General features: G+C 38.2%; 1 protein-coding gene across 1 annotated transcript in view; it reads right to left on the reverse strand.

Moving 5' to 3' along the window:
* CDH26 (cadherin 26) overlaps nt 1–16,681 on the reverse strand; it is a 29,559-nt gene extending 12,878 nt beyond the window's left edge. The window contains exons 1-7 of the mRNA XM_015825749.1: nt 16,534–16,681; nt 10,521–10,601; nt 8,439–8,555; nt 7,832–7,993; nt 4,743–4,890; nt 2,956–3,122; nt 2,000–2,128 (exon numbers count right to left, since the gene is read on the reverse strand). Coding sequence (XP_015681235.1) covers nt 2,000–2,128; nt 2,956–3,122; nt 4,743–4,890; nt 7,832–7,993; nt 8,439–8,555; nt 10,521–10,601; nt 16,534–16,590 — 861 coding nt within the window. The 5' untranslated portion in view covers nt 16,591–16,681. The remainder of the gene's footprint in view (nt 1–1,999; nt 2,129–2,955; nt 3,123–4,742; nt 4,891–7,831; nt 7,994–8,438; nt 8,556–10,520; nt 10,602–16,533) is intronic.
* Nucleotides 16,682–19,811: the final 3,130 nt, after the last annotated feature.

The raw sequence follows: 19,811 nt of genomic DNA on the forward strand, positions 1-19,811 counted from the left end.
AATAATAATAATAATAATAATAATAATAATAATAATAATAATAATAATAATAATAATAATAATAATAATAATAATAATAATAATAAAGTTGGAAGGGACCTTGGAGGTCATTGAGTCCAACCCCCTGCTCAGGCAGGAACCCTACACCATTTCAGACAAATGGCTGTCCAGTCTCTTCTTAAAAACTTCCAGTGTTGGAACATTCACAGCTTCTGGAGGCAGGTTGTTCCATTGGTTAATTGTTCTAACTGTCAGGAAGTTTCTCCTTAGTTCTAAGTTGCTTCTCTCCTTGATCAGTTTCCATCCGTTGCTTCTCGTCCTGCCTTCAGGTGCCTTGGAGAATAGCTTGACTCCCTCTTCTTTGTGGCAGCCCCTGAGATATTGGAACACTGCTATCATGTCCCCCATCGTCCTTCTCTTTGTTAAACTAGACATACCCAATTCCAGCAACCGTTCCTTATGTTTTAGCCTCCAGTCCCCTTGTTCTGTCCCCGTCTGACACACACACCCAAACAGCCAGCCGAGGGTTAAATAACTTCTCCACACTCCACACTACAGATAAGAAACTTGGCAGCAGCTCCGTAGCTGCCTGCCAAGACTTTTATTCAGAGAACAAAAAACAATACACACAGTTAGAAATTAAGTCCACAGTAAACTACTTCGCCAGAGATTTAGCTTTGTCCGTCACAGAGTCCAAATGGCCACCACCTCCCTTTTATAGCCTGTGGGGTGTGATCCAGTGACTCAGCTTAATCTCTGGCACGTCTCCTTTTCTGCTGCACACGCTTGTCGCTCCTACGCTGGCGTGGATCCAGCCGCAACTTATCTTCATCACTATCTGAAACACCTGGCTCCTGGCCAATCTCAGAAACACCTGGCTCCTGGCCAATCTCAGAACCACCTGGCTCCTGGTCAATCTCTTCTCCGTCGGGAGACACCTGAGGCCTTGCCAAAGAGGAGGGTCCTGGAGAGGGAGGCCTGGCCATCTCCTCTCCTTCATGTTCGGAGTCTTCTTCCTCCGATAAGAGGGGCTCACAAGACGGAGCCACAACACCCCTAATCATCTTGAAATGGATACCTCTGACTCAGGAAAACCATGTACATGGGAATAATTTTACCAATGGCCTTTGCCCACTGGGAGAACTTAAAAGGACCTCCATGCCCTATGCCTTCATATTTGCATGTTAATAATGATGTCCCAGAAAGCTGTCAGTTGTCATTAAAACATATGAAGAATGGCTGCAGGTCTTGGGTTTGCTAGTCTAAAGAAAAGAAGAAATAGGGATAACATGATAGCAGTGTTCCAGTATTCAAGGGGCTGCCACAAAGAAGAGGGGGTCAAATTATTCTCCAAAGCACTAGAAGGCAGGACAAGAAACAATGGTTGGAAACTGACCAAAAAGAGAAGCAACGTGGAATTAAGGAGAAACTTCTTAACAGTGAGGACAATTAACCAGTGGAACAGCTTCCCTTCAGAAATTGTGGGCGCTCCATCACTGGAGGTTTTAAGAAGAGACTAGACAGTCACTTGTCTGAAATGGTATAGGTTCTCCTGCTTGAGCTGGGCTGGGCTAGTCCAGCTTGGGCTGGACTAGAAGACCTCCATGGTCCCTTCCAGCTTTATTCTATGGCAGAATTCTTATTCTGCTTAAGGAAGCGACAATAGGGTTACCATGCCTCCTTTGTCACTTCCCAATCAAACTAATTCTATGTTCACTAATTATGTAGCATACCAAAGTAAGCAGTATATATAGCCTAAAAATGTTGCTGAATTATAGATCCCAGGATCTTTTCCCATGCCATATTGGCTGAATTGATGGAAGCCGCACTTCAGCAACATCTCAAAGAATGCAATTGCACTTCAAAAAGAAAACATGCTTTATTACTTAAAAGCTTGTTCTGTGAACCTGCAAATGTGAGTTAAAGGAAGATGCTTTTATTTTCCATGGCTGGGCCAAGTAGCCTTTCATGTTGTCAGCAGTCATCTTAAGCATCTTACCTTTTGGGGGGTGAATACAGGCAAATTGTTGTTAGAATCCTCCACGACAATATTGACTGTTGCAGTTGATGACAAGGATGGAGATCCACGGTCTGAAGCCCTGATCACAAGTCTAAAATTCCGATTGGCCTGAAAGACAGTAAAGTTTAAAAACAGGATCTTTTTATCAAAATAAATTTGACGCTATCTTTATCCTTTTAAAACATTATAAAATAAAGGCGTGAATTTTGTAATTTCTCCCTAAACATGCAGCCCTCCAAATAATAATAGTGACAGACTGACAAAATGTAAGATCATGGTTAAGTAGGCTGTATGAGATGGCTGAGTTTAATACACAAAATCGCTCTTCTCTCAAATAGCTAAGAATCACTTACATTCATCTATCAAACTATCTGTTTCATCCATTCACCCTGAAATATATCCTGTATTCTGCATGATATTCTATAGCCATAAGTTAAAACTCAAGTGAAGAACCGTTGTCTTAGGCAAACTGAAATGTTATCTTGTAACATCTGTACAAATAATATGCATTTTTAGTCTCTTATCTTGCGAGGAAATTTATATGCCAGACATTGGTATTTACCTCTTATTTTACCTTCCAACTCACATGCTGTGATGTTGTGTCAGCTAGGAGAAAATAGATCAATATAACTCCGCGATTTGCTAACATGCAGTTAAATTTAGCCAGTTTCCTGGCTCCAAACACCAGCCCTATCCACATTCCTTCAACTTACCATGACACTAAACTGTTCATTTGCAATACTCTGAAAAGCTAAGATGAGCATTTAGTTTAAGGTGATGGATTAAGGTTAGCAATTGACCTACCAGACTAGAAGACAGAATCAACAAGCACTGGCGACAGTCTAATTTTATTGGATGGTTTTACTGGAAAGTATGCATGCCAAGATACAGATCTCATGTAAGCATCATTATAACTTTGTTTTTAATGACGGTACCTCATAATCCAAGCATTGTGTAATGTGTATTAAGCCACTAGTGGAATCAATAGTGAAGAGAGGAGGCTTTAGGTCAGGTTTTTGTGAAACCAGGCAAAATACCACTTGAGAATTTGCAGTGCCTTCTTGGTCCTTATCCACTGCTATAACTTTGAAAACAGGTTCCTCTACAACAGGGAAAATTAAAGCACATTACAACAATATTGTGTATTTCACTGAGATCTAAGGATGGAATATGTATTTCCAAGGACATTACCCATGCCTAGAAAGGGTCACCCTCTACCAGTGGTGGGATTCAAATATGTGAACGACCGGTTCTCTGTGTGGATGCCACTTCCGGAAGTCCATTCTGGGCCTGGGCAGCAAAAAATTAGCTACCGGTTCTGCCAAAGTGGTGCAAACCGGCTGAATCCCACCACTGCCCTCTACCCATATATGCCATTTACAGAATCACCTGGTCTTAGATTTTACTAGACAAGTAATAGACATATGATGTGAGGAAAATAAACATTAATCTCCTTTTCTCCATCTTTAGAGAGGGCTGCAAGGACAAATAAGTGGGCTTTATTACAACAAAAGCCCAACAGCTTAAATATATGGACTAAGTGCCCCAGAGGTAATATACAATATACAATAAAATTAATTATAATTCATTCATTTATTTAATACCTTAAAAGAAAAAAAAAGGATGGGAGTAAGGTGCAATAATTGAAGATGGTAAATTCAGAATATGAGAATTCCAACTGATTACAGTGGCTTTTGATACCAACAGAAACAGGATTAGCTGTTTTAGCTATTTTCCTGGAAATGTTAAGTGTACTGAACACTTACTAAAAAGTGTGTTGTTGTTTGTTGGTGGCAATATGAATATGTTGCTATCAAAAGGGTTATTCAATTATTCTACTCTCCGGGGTGATCAATTGGACAAGCTGGGATATATGAGTAACTATCTTAGATTTAGTACTACAGCAGATATGTACTTGATTGTGGAACGGAATTTGGTTGTGTCTCCTTGTTAAATCAGGAATTAAAATAGATGCATCTTTAAGCATGCATTTATATGATGCATTCAATTGCATATTTCCTGCGTTGCTTTCAATACTAATCATGTATTATTGTTGCATTTGCAACTGGAAGTGAAAAGGGAGAAATACAAATCTCATTAAAAGGGACTTTAAATTGTACTATGACAGTGAAAAAATCCTGAAAAATAAAAACAAATGATTGAAGCAGCAAAAACGTTTTGAAATTATAAGGCATATACAATGGATAATACAGGACAGTAATTTCCTCTTCCAAGGTCTTCTTCCAAAGTGGAGTGGAATGGAGTGGAGTGAGAAGTGGAGAGGGTTGGGGTGGGGTGGGATGCGGTGCGGTGCGGTGCGGTGCGGTGCGGTGCGGTGCGGTGCGGTGCGGTGAGGCAGAGAGGAGAGGAGAGGAGGTTCAAATTGATATAAGGTCAGGTGAAGTGAGGTGAGATGACCTGAGGTGAAAAAAAAAAGAACATATTTTGGTTCTAAGCTGGAAAACTTTGTTCAACCCTCTCTCAGGGCAGTGCCATGACATAAGACAGGGCTAGATTTAGTCTAAAACAAGAAGATACATGTAGTATATGTGAGGGTGAATCTATTCATTTATTTATGTATATTATGAGACATCTCAACTTTTGTTCTGTATTTAGATGCCAACATAGCCAAGAAAATAAAAAAAAATCTAAAATCTACATAAAGATAGAAACAGTGGACTCAGTTTTGCCTGATACTGCCCAGATTTTCAAGGATACTCACTTTTGTGATGATTTTCTTTTATATTAATGTTAAATTCCTTTTGGAGAAATTCAGGAGCATTGTCATTTATATCCTTAATCTCAATGTTGAAGAACAAGGAACTGTCTAGTATTGCTCCAGTCATTCTATTGTGAACATCAAAACGTATCTAAATAGTAGATAGTTGATAAGAAAATTAGGTTAAAACTGATGAGACAAAGCAAAAATTATTTTGTTGATAATAAAGACAGACAAGCTGGGAACCATACTAAATAGTTCAAATGGAGGGGAGCCTTATATGTAGGTATGGCCTCAATTTGTTAAATGATGTTGAATTCTGAGGGGAGATTTTCTCTCTTAGGCTTTTAAAAATCTGTGTTAAGCCTCCAAGTATGTCAGGTAACTGTACTTTAAAATATAATCAATAAATTAATTGAACTAACCAGTCCTAGCCCTCATGATTAAGTTTACAATCTCAAATACCTTGAAGCCATTAGCTTGGAGGAATCTATAATGAGTTTAAAAGCTCAGCAAACAAGGGCTGTGTTTTACATGAGTTTAGATGAAATCAGATGAAAATTATCATCCTTTTTGCTATATATAAAATCTAGCCTCTTCATTTTTGTCTCCCAAGGCTCATAATTACATACTATGTAAACTCTCATGTCTATAACCTTTAACTGGATGAAACAGTGCATCATAGAGTAAATGTTTTTGAACCACAACTACTGTGGCAATGAAATTTGGCAAATTTTATAAAAGATTTATCATATAAACATTACTATAGAGTTGACCACAGGAAATGTTTGATTACAGTTTGTATTAACTGGGTGAATCAGTGAATCATAGAGCAAATCCTTTGAACCACAACTTCCATGGAATTGAAATTTTGCATTCTCTTTTAAAGTCTTATCTCACTTGCAACCAAGAGTACCAGTAACTGGAATGAGATAATGTTTTCACCATAATTGAACACCTATTCTATTTGAATAGAAAAGATAAATTTTGTTTGTTTGAAACAGGAACAAGGAAATGTATCATATTTTTGCTCCTGTTTATTTTTGAGATTAGAAACAACCACTTGTGACCTTTAAGGATAATTAAGCAACCCCATTTTTAGAAATTTTTCTGTTTGTTTCACACACGTTTCCTGAGCAAAAGGTGAAAACCAACATTGTAAGATATAAAAGTTTGCCAGAAGGCAAATATTTGACACTGATCAACAGGCACACCCTACTGCATAACTACTATTCCTAGGAATTATCAACCAACAAAAGATGAAATAATAGAAAATAGTTCCATTAGGAGAGAAGTTAGGAAACTGTTCAACCATTTCGCAATTCAAGGTGAGATGTTCTCATTATGCTAACAGTTAAAACAATTAATTAGTGGAATAACTTGCCTCCAGAAGTTGTGAATGCTCCAATACTAGAGGTTTTTAAGAAGAGACTGGACAATCATTTGTCTGAAATGGTATAGGGTTGCTGCCTGAGCAAGGGGTTGGGCTAGAAGATCTCCAAGGTCCCTTCCAACTCTATTAGCATTAGCATTAGTATTGAGGGATATGACATCATCTATCTTCAGTCTACAACTCAGTCCTTTCAACAGTTCCAAAAAGGCTCCTCAGCCATTTGCACAACTCAGGTGACCCTGATGACACAGATAAACCTTCAGGTGGCCTCAATGACCCTCTAAAATAATGCAAATGACCAGCTGTTTGCAAGGAGTATAAATCCTTCCATTCCCCACCATCCAGTCAGAGCTGAAGAAGCTTCTTGGATGAGAAGCGAAATGTCATCAAAAAAACAAAACAAAACAAGAAAGTCCAGTTGCCTCATGAAAAAGCATCTTTAGGATCCTGAATTGATGGCTGGAAATGTTGAGATACTTGGATGAGGTAAAACAAGTTCAGCTAAATCTCTGCAAGATAAAGCTGTTGTTCACCCAAAAACAACAACAACAACAACATAGTACCCAGCAACACCTTTAGCTGTTCTGAGTGGGGTCACGCTCCTCCCGTGACTTGGGAATCCCAAGGATTTGCGGTTCATGCATAAGCAGCAAATGAAGCCCAGGGGAAGGGAGGTCTTTACTCAGTTTGGCTGGTACAGGTAGTCCTCGACGTATGACCACAACTGACCCCAACATTTCTGTTGCTATGTGAGACAACTGTTAAGTGAATTTTGCCCCACTTTACAACCTCTCTTGCCTCAGTTGTTAAGTGGATCACTGCAGCTGATAACTTAATAACCCAGTTATTAAGTGAATCTGGATTCCTGATTGATTTTGCTCATCAGGAGGTCACAAAAAGTGATCACATGACCTTGGGACACAGCAACAGTCATAAATATGAACCAGTTGCCAAGCATCTGAATTTTGATCACATGATAATGGAGATGCTGGAAAGGTCATAACTGTGAAAAACAGTCATAAGTCACTTTTTTCAGTGCCGTTGTAACTTTGAACAGTCACTAAATGAACTGTCGTAAGTCGAGGACTACATAGCTCAAGGTGATCTGGCCACAGTAACCCATGTCATAGTCATTGCTGAATTGGACTATTCTAACACAATCAACACAGGGCCTGATACACAGTGACTAAAGTGCTGGCCATCCATTTCAATGCAGAAGGTGAAGTTCTGGCTCAGTTATTAATAGATTTCTAGGCCCAAATCATGTTGATTCCCTACCTTTCAAGCCTCACATAATGCAATGCTGAGTTACCTCAGGCAACATATTGACAAAACAGAATCTGCCTACCCCTGAACCTTACCAAGGCCTCCTGCGAGTACCTCCTCTATGCCACATATATGGAACAAGATATAGAAAGCTATGGGCAAGCTAGCAAGACTTCTCAATAATAGTTCCCATTCTATAGACTCATTATTCAATCAGAGGTATGTGTGATTCCTTCCCTCCTTGCTTTTCGGAAGCAGATAATCTATTATGCCTTTCACTCAACTTTACTGGGCATGTTGTGATGGGCTGAAAAGAAAGGTAGACTAGTTGGGATTGGTTTTCTTTGGAATCTTTTCACGATTAACTGAAGGATTTTGCCCAGGGTTGTACAAAACTGAAGCAGATGAAAAATGCTATAAAATAAATAAGTACTGAAAAAGAGGGCGTCCTCTCCCGATCTATAGAACTATGCACATATACATGTCCGTGGGCATCATCCTCGATTGAAAACAATCCATATTCCGGAAATTCATCCACACCAGGTCCACTAATTGAATATTTTATGGATGTATTTTGCGATGCATTGTTGAAGAGCTACAAACAAAACAGATTGGAAATATTAGATAAGATTTCTAAGTATTCTTAAGTCTTCTAGTTAAAAACCATTATTATTATTATTAATGTGACCTATTGCTGCTACTACTACCACTCTAGGCACATTTAGGGCTCAGAAATATTTTTGGCAGCAGAGATTATCCTTGAAGCTGGCTTTTTACTTTGCAGTTTGTTATCTTTTTATTCATTTATTTTTTAAATTGAAAACATGCAAAATAAGTGAATAAATCAGGTAAGTTGGGTGGTCACAAAGAAAATGCCCACAAATATGCTGGAGATAATATATCCCACATGTGGGACTGAGTCATAAATTCCTATGTGCCTTTATTTGCTGCTCATTTATGTTGGCCTCACTATCAGCAATGCTCAATAGTAGAGAGAAAAAATGTTGGTAATGCTAAGAAGCTAGCATTTTCGTTTTTACCTCTCCAATCAATTCGGGGAAGGGGCCTCTGCCTTCTTCTTCAAGTTCAAGAGTAGTAATCACCCATCTCCGTTTTGTGCGATGCAACGGACGCAGACTTCTGGAAGGATCCCAATCCTATGAATGATAGGATTCAATTATATGATAGCCATCTCTTGTGACATGCCCTTTAGAAAGGAGATCTTCACATTATGTTTGGAAGCAATTCTGAAAGTCATCTGTGATACAGTTCTACAGAGGAGTTATTGAGTCTGTTATTTGTACCTCTATAACTGTTTGGTTTGGCACAGCAACCAAACATACCAGACACAGACTTCAACGGACTACAGAAAAACAATTGCAATCAGCCTGCCTTCCATTGAGGACCTGTATACTACACAAGCTAGAAAGAGGGCTGTGAAAATGTCTACAGACCTCACATATCCTGGACATAATCTGTTTCAACTTCTTCCTCAAGACAACGCTACAGGGCATTGTACGGCAAAACAAGTAGACACAAGGACAATTCTTTCCCCCATACCATCACTTTGCTAAACTAATTCCCACAACACTTTATTATGCCCTGGGATATCAAACCACATATTAGAGCTCTATGAATATTATCCTTGTCATCTTTCCAATTACCGATTCCTTTAGTATCTTATGACTATAACTCTGTTGTTTGTATTTTATGATTTATGTTGGTTGTTTTTATTTAGTATCCTATGACTATGACTGAATGTTGTATCTTATGATTTATGATTATTGCATTTTATGATTATGATAATGATTTACTACTTATTGCTTGAATGTACACTGAAGCTTATGCACTGGAGACAAATTCCTTGTGTATCCAATCACACTTGGCCAATAAAGAACGCTATTCTATTCTATTCTATTCTATTCTATTCTATTCTATTCTATTCTATTCTATTCTATTCTATTCCATTCCATTCCATTAGCAATAGAGAACATGATATCACAAACAGATACAACTCTGGGCAGAATGTCTGCTGCTCAGAAAGAAGGCTGCAGGATAGGTCCTCCACATTACCAGGTAAGGATGGGGAAGATTCTGCCTGTAAACCTGCAGAGATGCTTCCAATAGTATCCACAATATTGAGCTAGACAGAACAACCCATCAGTTTCTACACTGATACACAGTCACCTTTTTATGATATACTCCAAATGATCTGTGCATGTATAACTGGGGATCTGAAACAAGAGCAGGTATGGACAGCCTCCTTCAAACTGAACTTGGAGACATCATTCATGCAGTTTTCCAGGCAACAGTACAGAAGGCTTCTGTTATTGCCTTCTTCTAGGATAGTTCTTGACTCGCCTGGCTAGCCTAGCCTTGGGATTCCCTGATGACCTCCAGATATTAACTAGGTCCAACCCTTCTCACCACTAAAGAAGGCCAGGAAAGTACAATCACCTTCTAAGGCAGAAAAAGAAATGGTATTGTTCTTTCTGGTGAAGGAAAGGAATTTAAAAACAGCTTCCAAGAGCGATAAGAGGGTGTGTCCCTCTGCAAGATGGCATAACTGAGGGATGGAGCTAGCAACATTCAATCTATTTTAAAAAATAAACTCGCAAAGTTTAAAAATGCAAAATAGATATCTGAAATCAGGTAAGCCTCCATTTTTTACCTTTTGTCAGAGAGCAGATGGGATGAAATGAGGACAAAAAAAAAACCCAAACTTCCCCAAATCAGTGGGTTTTGACCCTGAATTTTGAAAATAAAAATTAAAGGGTTGGGTGCAGATCACAGACCTGAAATCTTCTTAAGCTTATCAACATACTGCCAGAGATTCACTGGCTGTAGTCACTGTCATGTTAAAACAGGTAGTTTAGAAAGTCATGAGAAATCAGCCATGATTAGTGATGTTTGTTTCAGAAGAATAGAACAAATTGCATTTTATTGATCCAAGTTTCAGATTAAGTTCATCTTAGAGTGAATCTAATCCATATTGCACTTCAGACTACAATGAGTATTCCAATTCAAAGAAACAATAATGAAACATAACTTTACTATGAATTTTATTTTACCTTTCAAATGAACGTGCTTCACTGAAGAATTTAATACCGTAGTGTACCCACCTGTTTGCTTCTCTTGGGTTGATCCTTATTTACAATGATGTCATTGCCCATGGCATAATGGAAGTTATGGATGGCAAGAACCTTCATGGACAGGAAAAAGAATTAAGGTAAAAACACTACTATAGCAAAGGTGAGTCTAACATTAAAACTAATGAGAAAATAAACAAGCCAAGTCCATACATGACACTACACCACAAATGTGTCTATTTCTCTCTTCAGTTGAGTGTCCTTACTGAACCAACCCAGGACATTTTACTTGTAATTTGTTGGGAAAGTTCTAATAATTCATCACCATATAAAGTCAAACATAATACAGCTTTCACACATAGTAAAACAAAAGGATGCAAACTATGTTATCAATTTAACACCATGCTGTTTATATGAAGACTAAAGCTCCTGGCTAAATATTACATGAGAATTCAACCACAATCCTGTAACCTACAGTTGCCTAGTGTTTGATTAAATATTCATTTAATAAAGATAATGGCCACTCTTGAGTTGAATTGGACTCCTAGAGATTACATGGATATGACCATATAGTATTCTTGGCAGTATTATGGAGCTCGTTTGATTGCCAGTGTTGGAATTTATTGTTGGAATGTATTTCTATGCAGCAACTACAGTAGTATTCAGCCAGTAGATTGCAATGTTTACAAATTTGGATCTATGGTAGATACGCTATGCTCTATTGTTCTAAGTAGAGTTTCCTGTTACAGTTGAGCAGTAAAACACATGGTGACTGTACTCTTTGTTTGCTCTGTGGTGCTATATACAAACAGAATTTCTATCAGCCAGGATGTCTGTCAGAATTCCCAGTCCCACCTATAGCCCTACTATACCACAGTGTCTCCTAGACTAATATTAACTACGCTGAACTGTTTAGGATCCAATCTGAATCAGTCACTGGGACCAGAGGTTTGTTCTTCCAAGCTTTTGGATCTGTACCAGAGCCCATCCTCAGGGAACTTCTCAATCTCCAGGATGTGTGCACTGGGCTGTTCTATATGTAATATTTAGGTGGTGCCTTGACAGCCCAGTGCACTTTGGTGGGAACTTTCCATACTTTCATGCAGGTCACATGATTGGGAAGTGACTCTCAGACAAACACAGGCTCCCAAGGCTGAGAATCAGAGATGAACACCACCCTCTTGAGTTGGTCACGACTGGACAGGGGAAACCTTTAACCTTTAATTACCTTCACATGTCTACTAGCCATTATGAATGCTTGAATGCTTTCAAGCTTTGGCTTAAAATCCTCATTACAAGGATATGGTTGATTAGTGGCATTAATTTTAACTTGTACCACTGAAGACTCAATGTTATACTACCATCAAATGAATGCATAGAAGGAGATAAGAAGGGAAAAGAGGTAAAAGATAGAAGAAGCAAGGTGATTCATTCTATTTCCCTAAACTCAAATGTGTTATAAATTGACACCCAACTTCCTTGTAAATGTAATGCCCTAAGCACTTCACAGGAAAAAAAATTATTTTAGAAATAGCCTATAATCAAGTATTGTATTACCCAACAGGACCTACAACATGACACAACAGAGCTTGTTGAAAAAAAGAAAACAAATCTGCTTCAGATCATTGATTATTATTTATTTTATTTATTTAACTCAAAGCAGAAATGATGTTAGTTTCTCAACCATGAATAAGAACAAAACCTATTTATTTACTTCCTTCTCAATATTTGTGGCATGTATTGTGTTTCTATGATTTTGGCAAGTAGCGTCAGGTCTGTTCACATTTCCAGCTTTTCCTGTTCTGCGTCAGTCCCCCAACAATCTCCCTTGGCATGAAAGGCTTAGTTAGGACTATACATTTCTTAAAAGGATTGTATAAACTACAATGTAATTGTCAATTAGCAACGAACTCTGTCTAACTGAGCACAATAAGCTTGTTTAACTTGTTGTATTACTACACTGTTGACCTTGTACTTCTAAATCATATGTTGAAGCACTTATCTACTTGTTTCTAAAATATTACTAAGAAAGAAAGACACTGTACACAATTTAGCACCCATTCCAGTGAAAGAAAGGCTAAGAATAGTTATTTAATGTATTTTGGTAGGCAATTAGGTTATATTTTTAATGAAAAATGTTTGGTATGTTTCTATTTCCCATATAATGTTTTTCCCAATAGATAATTGGGGTGTATTTTCCTTCCATTGTCTTCCCACTAGTGACTTATAGAAACTTCACACATCATCCAACCATTGTTGACATTTTATCAAACTATCACCATTACTGATAACTCTAAAATATGCTGTAAGCCACTAGTAAGGAAATGATTTTAATCATTTTTATAGGTAGATGTTGCTTAGTCCTTTAAATACTGTACCACCTGCCCAATCTAACAATTTAAGGGGGGCAAGAGTCCTATCACAAATCTCTACATTAACTTTTCTGAAAGTCCAAGGAACAGAATAGGGAACCATCCCCAACTAAAACAGAGGTGATAACTTACTCCATGAAATTACTATCTTTTATCTCCCAACAAAAGGATTTTGCCCTAGGTGAAAGATTTCCAGAAACAGCACTTAACCGAGGTTCTATATGCTTTTTTAGACTTTCCAAGCATATCTCCAGGTTTCTATACTTATGGCTGAAAATCCCTATGAATTGGGATTTACATACTTAACAAAGCACTTATGTTCATCAGTGTGACCTTGAACATGTCCCCTATCTTGTACCAAACCAGCCCCATTTTACCCACCTGAGGCCTAAAGTCAAACTGAGTAACCAGATCATTGGCTATCTTAGCTTTCTTCTCAAGGCTCAAGTATGCCGTTCAGAGTTCCTTGGATGGAAAATAAAGTTTTGAAAAAGGACATGGATAAATAATTCTTAGCCATTTAACATAAAGTTAATGGCAATAGATTTAGGTTCTCACCACTGACCTTTTTTGTGAAACAGAAAAAGTAAAGTCTCTCTTGAGTTAATGCTCCCTTCTGGTCCATATTACACAGTATTAGATTTCATTCATTCATTCATTTATTCATTTGGCTATGGTATGGAAGTGCCACAGCCTTCTTCCAATATGTCAACTTCCTACTAGGCCTAGTATAGCCTTAGGGTTTTTTTTAGATTTATTATTTTTATAAGAAGGGGACGACAGAGAATGAGGTGGCTGGATGGAATCACTGAAGCAGTAGGCATGAGCTTAAGTGGACTCCAGAAGATGGTAGAGGACAGGAAGGCCTGGAGGAACGTAGTCCATGGGGTTGCAATGGGTCGGATACGACTTCGCAACTAACAACAACAATACTCATTCCTCCTCCTATTTTCCCTCTAACAATCCTATGAGGTGGTTTGGGTTGAGAAACAATGACAGGCCCAAAGTCACCCAACTGACTTTCATGCCTAAAGCCAGACTAGAATACTTCTGGTTTCTAGGCTAGCACCTTAACCACAACACTAAACTAGCTCTCGTTTATTTGTTTTTTTTTAATTTTCCTGGTGTTTTTCATCCAAGTACTCACCTAGGGATGAGTACTTGGCCTAGGGATATTTTAAACTGGTTTTTAATTAGTTTTAAAACATGAATAGGCCTATTGTATATATCTTTTAATTGATTTTAAATTTTGTAGATTTGTATTGATTGTTCTGTTTTTAATTGGCTGTAAGCCGCCCTGAGTCCATTGGGAGAAGGGCGGGATATAAATGCAATAAAACTTCAAACTTCAAACTTCAAGCCTGCTCAGTATTTTCAAGCTCAATCAAGGAAAAACAACTCACTTCTCTTAAGGCCCTGGACACATTCTACAATGCTCTTTTTTCTGAGTTTTAAAAAGGAATGGTTGTTTATATGAGATAAATCCTGGGTTGATACCAAATGATGAAATGGACTGCTGAGGTGCATTTAAAACCTTAGGAATGTAAGATTTCATCATGCCAAACAGAAACAGAACAGAAAACTGCATGACCAAAGTTCCTGTAACTTAATCCAAGCATCGGTCCTCTCCCAAGAAGGAATGTAAAATCACTTACAGCAACTTCTTGATATAGCTTGAAAAACTGAGCTCACTGATACATAATAATAATACAATAATACAATAATGGTCATATCTGATTGTATCTTTGCTCTGTTCAGACATTATCTTCCTACTGTGTAATCAATCCCCAAATAGGAAGAGCAGATCCTCCCCACTTTTAGTTGAGCCGGTGATATAAAGGAATACTTTCATTTCTTGTTTAAAGTCTCTGTTTTAATTCAGTATGAAGAACTCTTGAATAAAAAAAAATCAGTATTCCAATATTACAATATTATGTTGATAATGCTAGCTTTTAGGCATTTTTAAATGTTTCATGGGTTTCATTGTTATTATTGCAATGGTTATAATTCTTACTGATGTTATTTTATACTGATTTATGATGGAAATAAAGACGTGCGCGTGGAGATGTAAAGGAACAGGTGGTCTCCTTGCTTACGACAGCAAAGGATCTACAGGTAGTCCTCGACATACAATCATTCATTGAGTGACTGTTCAAAGTTAGTACAGCGCTGAAAAAAGTGACATGGCTATTGTTCACACTTGCAACTGTTTATGTGGAAAGCAGAAGCCAGAAACATTGACTATGTATGTTGACTTCAGGTGAACAAAATAAAAACGAGAATATAAAAATACGTTCTTTTTAGTTCTTTTTAGTTCATTTTACTCTCTCATCAGTTGATATTTATCTTAATTTCTCTCTTTTTTGTTTTGGTTTTATTATTAAGATTACCCTTTATTATTCTGACCTGTTACCTCGGATATTTTCTTGTATGTCCTCTTTTATTTCCTTTAATCCTATAGGTAGCCTTCAATTTATGTGATCCCACAATGGGATCACAATTTCCATTGCTAAGCAAGGCAGTTGTTAAGTGATGTTTGCCTTGCCATAAAACAGGAAGCGAGATGTTGAATAATGTATTAATATTTATTCTCTGGTGCCTTTTCCTGCAAGTTGCCATCATTCCCTAGCTAGTGGTAGGTAGTTCAGGTAACTTACAATCCCAATTGGGACCAGAAATTCTGCTGTTAAGCAAGTCATTTGTTAAGTGAGTTGTGCCTGATTTTACAACCTTTTTTCTCACGGTTGTTAACTGAATGACATGGTCACTAAGCGAATCTGGCGTGCTTATTGGAAGCTGGCTGGGAAGGTCGCAAATGATGATGACAGGATCCCCAGATGCTGCAACCATGCCGGTTGCTAAATTCCTGAATTTTGATCACCTGGCCATCGGGACACTGCGACGGTTGTAAATGTGAGTACTGGTTGTAAGTCACTTCTTTCAGTGCCAATGTAACTTTGAACAGTCACTAAACAAATGGCTGTAAATTGAGGACTACCGCTAGTCCAAGATTTCACGAAAGCGTCAGATCATGGATTAAGGCCGAGATCTGCACCACCCAACAGGCTACACAAAAGCATAGTAAACTCCTACTCTGGTTCCACTTCAAAAGCCCTAGTGGTATGAATTGGGGTCAATAATTATGAACTCTGACATCATAAGAACTTAGTTGTTCTTATCCATTTTTCCACTTATAGTATCAGTTTACAATTGTTAATCTGGCTGATCTTGCAAGATTGACCATCATGAATTGCCCTAATATTTCAAGAAGAATTCTGCTGCATAAGAAGACTACAAAATCCTATTTTGATCATCCCCCACATCGCCCAAATTTGCCAGCGTTGACCTCTGTGAAATAAAATGCAAAACTATGTTCAAGAACAACAGGGCAAGGACCGTATCAAACACTCTCATCCCAGGTTGCCAAGGTCAACAGCGCACCATCTGAAAAAAGAGAGAAGCCACCTACAGGTAGCTGGGATTTTTGCCTAGAAAACGAGGACAAAGTCTGGGGTGTCCCACAGCAGGGGAACCCCAGGCTGTTGTTGCTGCTGCTGCTGCTGCTGCCCGTAACACAAGCGGCTGCGGTGGGCAAGCTGCCAATCATGGAGGTCCAGCATCAGGAACAGCTCCCCGATTCCCTCCCCGCCTCCCCATCCCTTTCCCTTCCGTACCGCCAGGAGGAAACGGGCGGCGATACAGCCCCTCTTGCGCCCGGGCGAAGTCGGCATCGTGGTTCCCGCTCGGCTTTGGCTGGTTGCTGAGGCTCCCACCGGTCTGTTTACGGCGCCTGGGAGGACGATCCCGCCGCCTTGTCCCCGACAGAGGCTGGCGGATGCTCCGGGGCAGCGCGCTCGACTGGAGAGCCGCCGAAGGCGCGCTGAGATTATAAACTGGCCACCTGCTAAACAGAGGGCGGGGGAGAAAGAGAGGGAGCAAAGGCTGCTAAACAGAGGCTGGAGGATCGTGCGTAACCCCACCCTGCCCTTTCGCCGGATTGCCTTGACATCAGCTACGGTTTAAGGAAACATACTTAATCGGCTTCTTTTTACCCCGCCTTCCCACTCAGGAATCCACTACGGCCACTTGGCAGGTTCTTGCTGCTGGCTGCTGTGTTTAAAGCAAGAATAAAAGTAAAATTTGAAAGTAAGTAAAAGCAAGTTTTTTTTAAAAAAAAAAAGTATCTTCCTTTTCTTTAATCTTCAGCGTAAGTCTACCCATTTCCGCACAGTCCAGTGTTTTCTTGAAGATACAGAATATTTTCAAATATGGGACATATTTTATCAACGGCTGGAGAAACGGGGTAGAAATTAGGCATTTAATGTGTATTATTAAGTAAAACAAGTGGACCCAGACAACACGTTGTTTACCATGAATTGTAAATATAGAAAACTAATAAAATATTATTATTATTATTATTATTATTATTATTATTATTATTATTATTATTATTATTATTATTATTATTTTAAAAAAGTAAAACCAAGGTGGAAATTAGCAAATTATTGGGAACAGATTTTTTACAGGGGAAAAAAGCATGCAGTCTTTCCATACTACTAAATAGTAGTAATTTAGTTCTCAGGTACTTATCCACGCAAGACTGAACTTTTTGGGGTTGATTGATTATGTGCCATCAAGTCATTTTTGATTCCTAGCGACCACATAAAATAGATTGATGCTCTATAGATGCTCTATTCCCAACTTGGTTTTTCATGTCTTCCAGTGGTGTATTCATCGCCACTGTAACAGTTTATCCATGTTGCTGCAGTTATCTTCTCTCTTTTCCTTCATCTTTGGCATCATTACAGCCTTTTCCGGAGAGTTGGGTCTTCTCCAATACCAAGTTAAAACTGTCAATACTATAGTCTAACATTTGCTTCCATAAAGTGTTACAGAGATGGCTTGCACAGTTTTGATTTTTGTAAGCATAAATACATCAAGGCATTTGAATATCTTTTCCAAGGCCTTTGTGGCTGCGGTACTAGGTGCTGGTTTGGAATGTATTTCTTGACTACTTATTCCTTCGCTGTTGATGGCTGATTCTAATTATAAACAATAACATCTCATTACAGTTACAGTACACATTACTGTAATGTCACATAACAAATATTGTAACTGTTGAGAAACATTTTGTTTTTAATATTCTTTAAAAGTATCTTGTGTCATTCTTCAGACAAAACGGGATAATTTTATATATTGAACTAAGTAAAATTATTTTGTGAATGGGGAAAAAAAAACAGGGCTCCGTCTCTTTTGTAATTTGCCTTCACTGCTTCTATAAAAAATAATAAATCTATTCAGAAGATTTAAGGTAAGACAAATGCAACCAATTCATTCAATTGCTTGGATAAAATCTGGATTACTCAAGATAAGGAGGATACAGCTATTTGACTGGAATAAGCAATAAATGTAATACAACTAAAACCTTCACAGTTAGGCTGAGAGAAGTAAACAAGACACACACACACACACACACTACAGATCAAATGTAAGATTAATTGTGGATTCAAAGCAGCCATAAGGAAAAACCAGATACAGTCATTAGATGTTAGCATGTTAGCACAACAGATTTTTGAAAGCTTGGGAACACCAAGTAAAACAATCACATCTGAACTCATCTGTTACAAACCTGTGTATTCATATAATTCTGGCTGATCCCTGTCTCTTTCTCCAGTGCACCAGCAATCTCATCCAAATTTAGAATTGAACATTAAGTAGAAAAAAAGCAGAAATGTTTGTTCCCAAATCAGAGTGACTCTAAGGGCCAGGCTGTTTTGAACACCATATGTTGGAAAGATAGATTATATACTTTACTGGAATTTATATCTGCTATTTTCAGTGTATAGCATAGGTATTTTGGGTTGTTTATGTTGATCATTTTATCTTTACAGATGAATTACTCATGTAAAATTTAAAGACTGTCACTCCAATTGCAGTATCTAGGGTGGAGTTGAAAGATGAAAAGAGAAAATCTTAGTTTTACCAATTGCCTCACTTCATTGTTTTCTAGTGGCTCATCCTAAACCATTTTGTGATGATTTGCTAAGCAAGGTAGATTACATCTCTTTGTAGTGCTAAGTGCTTTGCCAAGTTGAATGGTGCCAAAATCTGGCAGCACAGGTTTTGGATCTTTTTTCAGGCACCAAGAGTAGTCTACCCATAATTTATCATAAACACCATACTCAAACTTGTCACTCTAACACAGCCTTCTCAAAGCAATGGCTGACATTAGCAATTAGAAAGTAATAATTCCCCATTCCAGACTAAATTGTTTGATTGGATGTACCCAACTTTTGAGGTTAAAAGTAAAATGGCCTGTTGATTTTTCAAATTATTGTTATTCCTTTCTTCTGCTGTCACCACACTAATCTTCTTTATTAGCGTAGAAATTCCTTAAGTCTGTAAGGCTACATAACTGAGTAGAACGTGAAGTAGAGACCTTTGGTTTAGCATAGAAACCAAGGAACAAATTGACCTATTTAATAACATAATGTGAATTTTAAACAGATTCACTTAATTTCACAAATTGGCTATATCCCTTCAATTCAAGCGTATCCAAATATTCTTCATCTGGCTCCCTGAGAAGGAAAAGACAGTGTTCTGAACCTCCCTTGGACCTATCCTTCCACCTGCATGTTCAAAATCCATTTCCTTGTTTTTTTTCCTTCTGGAATTTAATTAAGAGGAGATTCTCTCACTGCCATCTTTTAATAGGTGGCTCCACCATGTAAGTATAAGACAGCTAAAATTCCATTGATTTAAAAGGATGGAAGAAAACACTTAAGAAAACATCTAGGGCAGGGGTCTTCAAACTTGGCCCTTTTATGACTTGTGGAGTTCAACTCCCAGAATTCCTCAGCCAGGTATGCTTGGGTCCCATGTTCTGCACTCAGAAGGTCTTCTGTCTATAGAAGACTTCATTCCTGACTTCAGGAAGGCAACGAATCTAGCA

Source organism: Protobothrops mucrosquamatus, unplaced genomic scaffold, assembly GCF_001527695.2.
Source record: "Protobothrops mucrosquamatus isolate PMUCROS unplaced genomic scaffold, P.Mucros_1.0 scaffold2789, whole genome shotgun sequence".
NCBI classification, from domain to species: Eukaryota; Metazoa; Chordata; class Lepidosauria; order Squamata; family Viperidae; genus Protobothrops; species Protobothrops mucrosquamatus.